This window comes from Phaseolus vulgaris, chromosome 7, assembly GCF_000499845.2.
Source record: "Phaseolus vulgaris cultivar G19833 chromosome 7, P. vulgaris v2.0, whole genome shotgun sequence".
NCBI classification, from domain to species: domain Eukaryota; kingdom Viridiplantae; phylum Streptophyta; class Magnoliopsida; order Fabales; family Fabaceae; genus Phaseolus; species Phaseolus vulgaris.
The window spans coordinates 3,219,353-3,231,478 of NC_023753.2; the positions used below are offsets into that span (position 1 = coordinate 3,219,353).

At 32.5% G+C, this 12,126-nt stretch overlaps 1 protein-coding gene across 1 annotated transcript; it reads right to left on the reverse strand.

Annotated features, from left to right (window-relative positions):
- Positions 1-5,909: 5,909 nt before the first annotated feature.
- On the reverse strand, positions 5,910-7,683 carry LOC137827820 (UDP-glycosyltransferase 84B2-like). Its single transcript, XM_068634160.1, has one exon. It carries the CDS (start codon positions 7,496-7,498, stop codon positions 6,074-6,076), a length of 1,425 nt encoding a protein of 474 aa, XP_068490261.1. The 5' UTR covers positions 7,499-7,683; the 3' UTR covers positions 5,910-6,073.
- Positions 7,684-12,126: the final 4,443 nt, after the last annotated feature.

The window sequence follows — 12,126 nt, forward strand, 5'->3', positions numbered from 1 at the left end:
AAATGTGATATCTTTTCTCTGCTAAAACTGGATTTGCTCTTGTGGTCAAAGATCTTAAACTTTAGCAAATTCGATTTGACTAGCTAGGATAAAAGTGTTTCTTCCTCAAACCACATGTTTAGAAAAGACCTTTATAAAATTATATTTAGATATTTTCGTTTTATAAAACTTAGTAATGTAATGCTTCCTGTCAAGTTGATATTTTAAAGAAAATTTGGTTATTTTCAACAATAACTTAACATTTATACTTTTTAAAATTAAGTTTGAGCACGCTCAAAAAGTAATTCTCATAATTCGATCACGACCCCTCACACTTAAAGCAACATCAACTGTTCTGATGGATATTTGTGTCTATTTAGAGTTTAGGGTTAAGATAAATTTTAAAGTAAAAGATCATAATAAGACTATAGAAAAAACTAGAAAACATGTATAATGCGAAATCCTTTATAAAACATTTATAAGTCTTGATGATAAAGTGTTAAGATAAGTTTTAAAGGAAAATATCATAATAAGATTATAGAGAAAATATGATGAAATCTCTACGTATTCCTGTCTATTGATCATTTCAAGTATACTAGAAAAGTAAACTCTCTTGTAAAAGGTTATTTTTATGATGATGATAATAATAATAATAACACTAAAATTAATAATAATAAAAAATAATAATAATAAACGTAATAATAATAATAAACATACTAACAGTAAAAAAAATAAAAAAATAATCTATACCTATATATCATGTGTCATTTTTTATTTTTTTCTACAATATTTAGTATATGTAGTGAAGACGGTTTTGAATTGAAAGAGGGGTGGATGAGTGGTTTTGAATTGGAAGAGATGTGGAGGAACAGTTATGAATTGAAAGAGAGGTAGAGGAGCGGTTTGGTTTATTTTCAAAATCAGTTACATTTTATTAATATTTTATATATTAATATTTTATTTTATTTCTATTTTATTCTTATTTTTATTATTTTGTAACTATTTTTTTTATATAATTTTTTTAAAAGAACAGTGAAATATAAAGAGAATTTTTTACTTATTTTGTAGACAATTTTAAATATAATTTTTTATTTGTTACTTTTCTTTTTGAATTAGCAGAATGATTTTTCTTTTATTTACGAAATATTTGAATCAGCAGAACTATTAATTTATTTATGAAATAATTTGAATAAAAAATATTATTTTTTACTTTTACTGAATAGTTACTTATAATTCCATATTTGTTATTACTGATTTTATTTTTATTTTTTATAACAATTATAACAATAAGTATGTAAATAATAATATCATTTATTCGATTTTAATATTAAAAATAATTATATATAAATTATAAAAATAAAAATAAATATGAATATTGAGGCACGTCAGTACCTATGTTGCAATAATATAAATATAGTCAACATCTTTCAATACGTAGTGGTGTTGGCTGCTTCCATCAACAATTTGACATTGTTCCTTGTTTCTTCTCGCTAAGAAATGTTACACACGTATCTTGTTTGTAGTATTTCTTCATATTTATGCTTTAAAATATAAATAGACTATTAAATTATGAATGCAAAGTTTTAAAAAAGTACTGGTTTGTAAAAGTTTACTTTATGGATGATAGAATTATGAATAAAATAAAAACATTTAAATTTGTATAGCTCTGGAAATCTCAGAAAGATATATTTATTTAAAATAATATGATATAGGAATGATTAATACTTCATTAAGAAATCAAGAAAATTAAAAATTCATTTGATTAAAAAATTAGTTAAAGACAAAAATATTATTTTTAGAGTTTTAATAGCATGCATTATATAAAAAGAAGGACATGTACGTTATTTGAAGAAAATATTTATAAACTATATCTCAACTTTAAAAATACAAAGTGATATTCATGCTTGAAATGTGGATGTGTAACACAGGAAGCATAATCTTATCATGTATGAGTGGTAGAAACTCTCATTTGACAGCTCAGATTCCATATATGGGTTTGTTTCACATCATAAGCTTAAATAACATATATTTAATAATATAACATTATATTCTATATTGTTATTTAATAAATACAATTTAATTTAATTTTTTTAATTGAGCTAAACCAATTATATTGTAGTAAATTATTAAAAATATCAGTTTTTATAATTTGTAACAAGTTTTTAATTTTTTTTAATAGCACCCTATCATTCTATCATTTGATACTTTTTTTATTTGGTTGAGAATTATTCATCATAATTTATCTTCTCACTAGAAAGAGTATTCAATCTATTTTGATTCTACTTTATAAAATTATTTTAATTCTGAAATAATTTATGAAAGTGCCCGAACAAACTGTGAAGGTCGAAAACGGCTCAAATCTGTTTTTTTTAAACAATGATACATCGATAATCTAATTTTTTATACAATAAACACGTTATAACTCTTAATACTATTATTTTAATATATTTTTTATTAAATAATTACAAGTTATCTCTTAATATTATTATTTTAATACTTTTTTATATTATGTAATTATAAAATATTTTTTATTATGTAATTATAAATTTATTTTTTATTATATATATTTATTTTTAAATCTATGAGACAGAATTGTATACAAAAATTGTGAAACTATCATCTTCATTTTTGTTCAATAATGGTCCACAGCACTATCCTAATTATGATATTGCTATTCACATCCCCAAACGACTGTTCAAATCCCCATCCTTTTGAACAAAACATTAACGTTGATACTCTCACAACACAACAAAAAGAAGTTTCACTGCGTGTCTCAACCAAGTACTTGTTTTTGGCTTCTATTTTGTGGACACACGCTAATTTTGTTCGAATCAAAATCAACACAATGCAAATGGTACTGTGAATGGGTGTTCGCTTTCGTCTTTTAAATGGAACTAAATGCGTATTTCAGAAAAATTTCCAAAAACACTTTTAGAAGACAAAAAGAAAATTATTTTGTTTTAGAAGGAAAATGTTCAGTGTACCGGTATGGGCGAGACCGAGACCCACCTGGCTGCCCGAGACCGAGTCTACCTGACCGAAATCAGGGGAACTTGGCGAAGACTTGAGAGATTTGACCGAGATGACGAGGCCGATGACCCACTTGGCTGAGACCTTAGAAGACTTGGTCGAGACGACCGCGACCATTGGAATTTGGCCGATGGCCAACCCATACTAGGGGAACTTGGCCGACGACCGACCCCTATTACCGTTAACGCTCAAACCAAGATCAATTAAGTTAATCCATCATTAAGAATTACGTAATACAACCCTAAGCGGTATCTACTTCGATAAACAGACCCAACAAGATAGGCCCATTAGAATAATATAAATAGCACGCATCCCAATGAATAAGGTATGTCATTTATTACTGTTCACCTACCTGAGAGCTGACCACCCGTTTTATTGACTTGAGCGTCGAAGTGCCTTTGCAGGTACCCCACCATCCGGTGTTCACTCGAGACCGAGTGCCGAAGGAGAAACACGAGGACGAGAAGAATCCCAGTTCACGACCGAAGGAAGGAAAAGAAAACTTCAATAGTTCTCTAGGTCTCATCTCCCTAGTAGAACATTCTGTATTTTAATCTTTTCTATGACTTTCGGATGCAGTTTTTCTTAATAGTATTCTATCAGTTAGAAAATGACTAAGTACATATTTTTCTTAATAAGTTTTCTATCTGTTAGGAAATGCCTAAAGGTAAATTATATTTAATTGATCATAATTTGTTTAAAGTAAATTTCATTTTGCTATAAATATTCTTTGTGTGTTTTTTTAATTTACTGAATATTTCAAGGTTTCCTTTATCTCAAATTATTTAACTTTTGATATTTATCTTAAATTATTTAACTTATGATATGTGTTATAGTTTTCTTTAGGTAATATTCTCTTAAGTTTGTGTTTGGATCAGGGTGCAAAATTTTATGATGTGGAAAATGAAAGAAATCTAATGAGAAATATTAAATTCTAATTTTCTTATTATTTTAGTTATTAATTTTTACTATTACTTTTTTTTTACAATTTTATTATTAGTATTTTATGAATTTACTATTATTAAAATTATATTTTATTTTATAATTTTTATTATTATTATTTATTTATGATAATCGTATTATTGTTTACGGAAATAAATAATGTTTCAGGTGAAAGAGTTTTTGAGTGAGTTCTTATGTTTTATTTTGATTATTTTGTATTATATATGTGTATATATTAAAAACTATATATATATGTATATATCTATATTTTTTGAAATATTGTATAAATTATTTGTATATATTTTTTATATAATAATTAAATATTATATGTATATTACATTATTAGATATATTATGTTTCTAGAATTTATGTATTTTTGTAATTAAAAAACTACTTCGTAAAATAAACTCTCGCTTTAGTATTAAATAATATAATTATAGTAAAATATGGTCTTATATTATAGGAGAGCTTCTAGAAAAGAGATACTAGAAAATGACAACACAGAATAATAATATAATAAGACATTGAAAAATCAATTGAACCCTGCCACACAAACAGAATCATGTGATCCCATAAACGTCCATTGAGAAGTCTCAAAGTTGATGTGACAAATTAAAAAATACTAATTCGTCAAAAGTTAAATATCTTTATTTATTATTGTTTAATTAATTAAGATAGTTTTGAAACGAGTGTTATCATGTCTAATAAATTTTATTATCATTAAAGAGTAAATAAAATAAAATGAGATATTTAAGAAATTTTTATAAAATAAAATGAGGTATTTAAGGAATTTTTATAAAAAAAGAAAATAAGTTTTCTTGCACCAACTAAAGATCATGATAAGTACATTAATAATATGAAACTCGGACAATTCACTTAAATATTATGTTGGTGTTCGATATCGATATTTGTATGACACGTATCCGTGAAATGTCCAATTCAAAAAATATTTGTTGGATTTATCACAATTCTAGTACGGTTCTAACACAATTTTAAAAAAGAAAAATACATCAATTTTCTAAAAATTCAAATTTATTGTATAAATTTTTTATTATGATTATAAAACTAAAAAACAAATCCTTGTGAACCAGTTATAAAAAACATCTCCAAAAAATAATTTAAAACATATTTGTGCACATAAATCTTTATTGTCAACTTATATAATTTATAATTATATAATATATAAATCTGTGTTTCCATATCCTCCATTTTAGAAATTATGTATCTTTTGTGTTCGTGTCCGTATAGTATCAATGTCCGTAACACAAGAACAAATGATAAATAATTATCATTCTTTTAAAAATGTTTGTGTAATATATAATAATTAATAATTAAATTAAATAATTTTTTTATAAATTATACTGATGTTATCGAACTAAAACTTATGCAGAAATAAGTGAAATTTTTAAGATTTTTTTTATCAAATACTCAGAAGACCAAAATAGATAAAAAATGATACGGTAGTTTATTATTATTAACTCATAAAAAAAAAATCTTAACGATGTAATAGAAGGTGAAAACTAAATGTGTAAAGACTAAAAGTATTTTTTTTTATTAAACATATAACTATAAGTGAAAAGAATTAAACTTCAAATTTTCTAAAATGCTACATCACCTTTTTGTGATTTTTATAAAAAAATATTAATCTGTTTTTTTATTGTAAAACACATTATACCACCTTTTAAATATATTATATTAATTGTTACATTTTAAAAAAAATGTATGCATTGTAAATTTTATTAGTAATTACTATTTTGTCATAAAATAGACATGCAAATAATGTTATTAATTATAATTACGAACTAAATTATTCAGTTTAGTAATTAATTTTTAAATTTATTGAAATAATAGAAAAATAGTATTTAAAAATTAAAATACGATAGTTATTTCAAAATAATAAAATAATATGAATGGATAATAAATGGGAAAAACATTAATCACTGACAATTAACCAGAAATAAGTAAACCTTTCACGATTCATTAGATTAACTATATTTTCTTATTTTTTAATTAAATTATTAATATATTATTAAAATAAAATTGTTGAGATGGAAGTGTAGAACTATAGTTTTTCAACATCCAACAATGACAGACACCAAAGTTGCAGAGTCGTCTGCAAGAACTAAGTATTTAATTTCCCACCAATAATTTCATCCACAAACGATTGGATATTTCGGTCCGACGAGCCACCGTGAGCCACCGCTTCTCTGGCCGCCCGTTTCAGCTCCGACGCGTTTCTCTTGAACTCCTCCGCCGCAAAAACCTCTTCAAAAGCCCGTTCCACCTCCTCCGTCGCCACAAACCCATCACTCCCCGGCGTGAGCCGAACCCCCACACGAAACACATCGGAAATCAGTTTGGCGTTTGTGGGTTGGTCGGTCCACTGAGGCCAAGCAATCATGGGTGTGCCGGTGGTTATGGCTTCCAACATGGAGTTCCACCCACAGTGCGTTAAGAAACAAGCGATCGCAGGGTGACTCAAGACCTTGGTTTGCGGGCACCATGGGACCACCATTCCTTGTTCTTTGCTCTCTTCAACAAATCCTTCTGGCAGCGGAACCGGTTCCTCTCCTTCTTTATTCTTAATCACCCAAAGAAAAGGTTTGTTGCTGTTCTTCAAAGCTTTGGCTATGCTCTCTAGTTGCTTAGCGGTAAACACAATGAGGCTCCCAAACGAGACGTATATAACCGAAGAAGGAGGTTGGTGGGTGAGCCACTCCATGCACGAGTCCTGTGGTTTCCACATTTCGATTCCCACATCTTCGTTTTCGTCTTCGCCAAGTAAGGAGGGAGGGACTAGTGGACCAACCGTTGTTATGGGGCATAACTCACCCATGGAATCTATTACTTCTTTCTCCAACTCATAGAAAGAGTTTGCGAGTACCCACTTGAGCTTTTTCATGTGTTGGAGCATCTCCGCCAGCACCTTGGGCATGCTTCCAAAAGGGTTTGATGGGAGAACAAAAGAAGGAAGGTCTTGGGGTTGTAGCAATGGAAGACCGGGTAAGTTGACACTCATGGAAGGGTTTTCGAGAGTGGGGAATTCGTTTAAGTTGTTGTAGAAACGGTAGTATATGGCGTAGAGAGCGCAGGGTTGGATCCACAGACATGCACAAGGGATGTTGTAGCTGGCAGCTACATCTGCAACCCATGGAACAAAGGGGTTGTTGATGATGCAGGCGAGTTTTCTGGAAGTGTTAATGAAGTGGTTTTTTATGACGTTGGAGACGTTAACGGGTCCGAATTTTCCTATGTGTTCCATGAAGGAGTCGAGGGTACCCCTGTTTTGGCCGGTTCCAAAGCCATCGGAGAAGAAAATGATTTCGATCCCGTCGGTGGTGATGGAAGTTGGGACGGTGTCGGGGGCGTCTGCGGTGGAGGATTTGAAGACGCGGTGGTAAACTAATTCGGTGGTGGCAAGGGTGACTTGAAGGCCTCGAGCTTGGAGGGTTTTGCCTAGCCTAAGCAAAGGGTTGATGTGACCTTGGGCTGAAAAAGCGACGAGAAGAACGTGTAGGTCTTCCTGGGTTTTGTCCTTGGAAGCCATGGATTCACAGTGACCTTAACGAAAACGGTGATGGTGGAGTTAAGGAGAGACGTTGAAAGAGGACTGCATAGTTGCCCTTTATAATGGCCGTCTACTCGACATATCTTGCTGCACACGGGTCAATCCGACACATAATTACCGATTCTAGAGAAATCATACTTTGAATTTGAAACGATGAATGTTGTATCCAACTTTTAATTTGATTAATTTATATATATATATATAATAAATCTATAATTAAATATTATAAAAAGACATTAAAATAATAATATTAAAAAGTTATAATATGATTTTATAAAAAAAGGATTCCGAATATAATATTACCCAATAATATAATACTACAATATCATGTCCCACGCGGATACATCCGGTTAAAGTTAAAGTTATCATTCTTTTATTAAAACAAGAGAATAAACTTTGTTATTGTAAAATAACTAGGTTCCATATGTTGTATAGGTAGAGATATGTAATGACAAAACATATAACCCAAAATTAAGATTTAATATATCATAACTTATTGGTTAAAATTCTGCACAGGGCATAAGTAATATGACATAAATAAAATAGCATAGTGTAATTTTGAAATCATCATTACGAGGTGCATGTGTTGGTTACTTGTGGAACATGATAAATTTGCAATGTTGTCTAAAATATGCTTTTAATTTCATGCTCTTCACATACACAAAATTCTACTACATACTCTATATTTAGTAAGTAAATGAGATTGTAATAAGAAAGATAAAAAATAATTTTAAACATAGAAGGAAACAACATATGGTGGATCACATATGTCAACAATATTCGACAAAATGTTGTTATGGTATTTTTGTGTGTTGCTTTTATAATTTTAATTATTTATAATGATAAGTAAAAAATGAGTTTTTTTTAATAAATTAATGGATTTGAATTTGGGTGGTGGCTATGATAGGAAAACACCACTTTCTAACACATGTGAAATATTTTTTTTTTTATCCAAATAAATTCGGGAATGCAACTCGACAAGGATCGTGTGTTTATCAGGAAACAAGTTTTCAATTGGTATGCGAGAATGTTCGTTTATGCTTAAGTCAGTAGGAGTAACAGAGAGCTGAGAATAAGAGTATACGAGTATAAATAGAGTTTAGTCTGTCCCCTTACTAAGTGAGTCATCACCTATTTATAGGTCTGGTTGTACTCAGATCATTAAGAAAAACATTAAATGGTTATAGTGAGATATAAATGAATTTTATGATAGTAACCTATAACCACAAGTAACTTATAACTGATTTATGGTCTAATTTATGTGTCTTAAATATAATATTAAACGAGCATTTAGTGTTTGATTGCCTAAAATATTATATTAAACGAGCGATTATTGGTTTGAATGTACCCGATCGTAATTAGGGGTATGTACATAAGTCCCCCAGCTCGAAATCCGAGAAGAAGTAGAGGTGGATCAATTTGAAGGATAAACGAGTTCAACTTGGACTCGTTTGGATTTGGTTTTTAGATATGCTCGTGATTGAACATGCTTCGTTCTTGATTGAACTTGCATTATTTTAATTTGCTCCTGGTTGAACATTTCTAGTTCTTGATTCTTCGCTCTTGGTTGAACGAGTTGTTGTGCTCTTGGTTGATCGTTTTTAGTTATTGATTGAACTTACATTATTTTGCTCCGGTCTTGGTTGAACGAGTTGTTGGGCTCTTTTGTTGAGCGTTTTTAGTTCTAGATTGAACTTGTATTATTTTGCTTTGCTCTTGGTTGAGCGTGTTTTCGTGCTCTTGGTTGAGCGTTTCTAGTTGTTGATTCTTCGCTCTTCATTGAACGAGTTGTTGTGCTCTTGGTTGAGTGTTTTTAGTTCTTAATTAAACTTTCATTATTTTCCTTAGCTCTTGGTTGAACGAGTTGTTGTGCTTTTGGTTGAGAATTTTTAGTTTTTGATTGAACTTGTATTATTTTTGCTTCGCTCTTGGTTGAACGAGTTGTTGTGCTCTTCGTTGAGCATTTTTAGTTCTTGATTGAACTTGACGAGATTGTATCGAGAAAAAAAGGACATTATTCTGCCGAGCTTACCTCGTTAAAACTTTGCTTGGCAAAACCGTCCTTAGGAGAAAAAACCCAAGCTAAGGAAACAAAGTACAAGTTTTCCGTCTTTAACTGTTGTACACATTTAGATGGGTTATGTTCCACGTTCTTGGAATCAACTTGTCACTTAGTTCCTGGAGTTTATACGCTCCGTTTTGTAGGCTATCCACTATTCAATATGGGTCATCCCATTTGGGTGCGAGTTTTCCCTCGTCTTTGCACCTTCTTGCCTCGTCAACCTTTCTCCAAACGAGGTCCCTCTTGTGGAGCACCCGAGCTCTAACACGTGAATTATACCTATGGGTTATTATATGCTTTGCAGCCTCCTCCCTGACTCGATCTATTGTATCAAGTGGTTTAAGGCCCCTAATTGGACCAACTCCTTCGTGTTATGACCTATATTTTGGTGATAGCTACAATGCTTATTCTGGTACCCTGAAGGATTAAGGCCTCTCGGAGTATGATCTCCTCCGAGGCATTCATGAGGGCGTAATTTTCAAACTTCCCCGACCTCTTTCTTTAAATATTTGAGAAGGCCTTTGAGGTTGGTGCCTTCATTATCCTTCTCCGAGCATCTACGTTCTCCTCAATGATCATATATCTTGTCGCCCTAACCCGTAGTTGATCCATGTCCTTGGGGGGTTTCCCATATAGAGTGTCCAAGAATTTCCGTACACTTAGCACCCACTAGCAGGGTGTGCATGGAGACCACCGAGTGCAGGTCGGGTATGGTCAAAGTAGCTCGAGTGAACTGGGCCATGAACTGTCTCAAGCCTTTTGTCTTCCCTTGCATGACATTGTGCAAGGATGCCGAGGTGGAGGCCACGGGCTTGCAATTTGCGAACCTGGCAAGGAACCTGCCACATAACATGTCAAATGAGTCTACCTAGTTTATGGGTAAAGGAATACCATTTCAAGGACACCCTGGCCAAAGTGGTGGGAAACAGCTTGCAGTGCACATCCATGTCCTTCTAGAATAGTGTAGATTAGGTCATATAGGCTTTAACATGTACCTTGGGATCTGAGGTTGAGTATTTCTCTAGATTGGGCCAACTCCATCTATGGGACAATTGGGCCCTCCTAACCTCATTCGTGAAGGGATGAAAACACCTTAGGTTGGTCATCATTGTGCGGTTGATGAACAAGTCAGGAAGTGCCTTGAAGGGTTGATCCCCGTGGCCACGACTCCCTCGCTTTGTCTTGCACTATGTGGATCTCGGTGGGGTTCCCCTCGAAGATGATTTTCTAGTGGAAGTACGAGATATTGACCTCTCCTGCTAATTCAACTTTTTTGGGGGTACCCTCCTGGATTCGACGATATGCTCTGAATGTTGCTGATCACCCTGAGTGATGTTGTTGTTGTCCCTACAAGTTATCTGATCATGCAGTACAAACAATTATGCCCTATGTTGCTCTCTTAGGGATGCCAAATCTCGTTCCATTTTTTCCTGCATTTGACCAATGGCGTCTTTCACAGTTCTAGGTAGGTCTTCCTCATTTGTTCTAGGGGTCCCCTATCGACTGATTTGCATTTTCCTATTGGATATTCATATTAAGAGTGTATGTTTGGATTTCTGTAGCGGTCATGGGAAAAGTTTTACCAGGGTCCCATGTGTTGGAATAAGATAAATAGAATAGTGTATAAATAGGTGTGCATTTATGTTCATTTGTGTACATCATATAACACACAGTTTCTCTAATAAAGGTTTTTTAGTTTTCAATTCCAACTATCATTTAATTCCCAACAGAGTGGTATCCAGAGCATAGAGATGAGACTTGTGTGGTTTCTTGGCAGTGAGGGTAAGACTGTTGCTGGAACTTTGAGCAGAGGAGGATCTGCTGTTTTGCAAGCCAAGAATTGAAGGTTGACTGCTGTAGGTGATAACTGTCATGGCTGCATTTGGTGTGGTTCCAGGGAGTCTTCCAGTGTTTGATGGGAAAGATTATGATGATTGGATTGTGAAGATGGAAGCCATTTTTGGTTTTCAAGAATTAGAAGAAGCTGTCAAGATTGGGTTTCAAGATTCAACCAAGCTTGAAACAGAGGAGCAGAAGAAAAAGTCTGAGAAGCAGTCAAAAGAAAATCAAAAGATTGATTGCAAGGCACGGATGTTACTGCATCAGTGTGTCTCAGCTGCCATTTTCCAGAAAATCTCAAAAGCTGAATCTGCCAAGCATATTTGGGACATACTGGAACATACCTATGGAAATACTGGTAGGGTTAAGAAGGTGAGGTTGCAATCACTCAGAAGACAATTTGAATTGCTGTCCATGACTGAACAAGAATCAGTGTGTGATTACTTTGGTAAAATCCAAGCAATTGCAAATTCCATGCGAGGTTGTGATGAGCAGCTGCCTGAATCAAAGGTGGTTGAGAAGATTCTTAGAACTTTGACTCCTGCTTTTGATCACATTGTTGTGGCAATTGAAGAATCCAAGGATCTTGGTGAAATGACAGTAGAAGAACTGCAGAATTCTCTTGAAGCACATGAGCAGCAGTTACTTTCAAGAAAAGGTAAAGAAAAGGTGGTAGAGCAAGTTTTCCAGGCTCAAACTGCTGGCA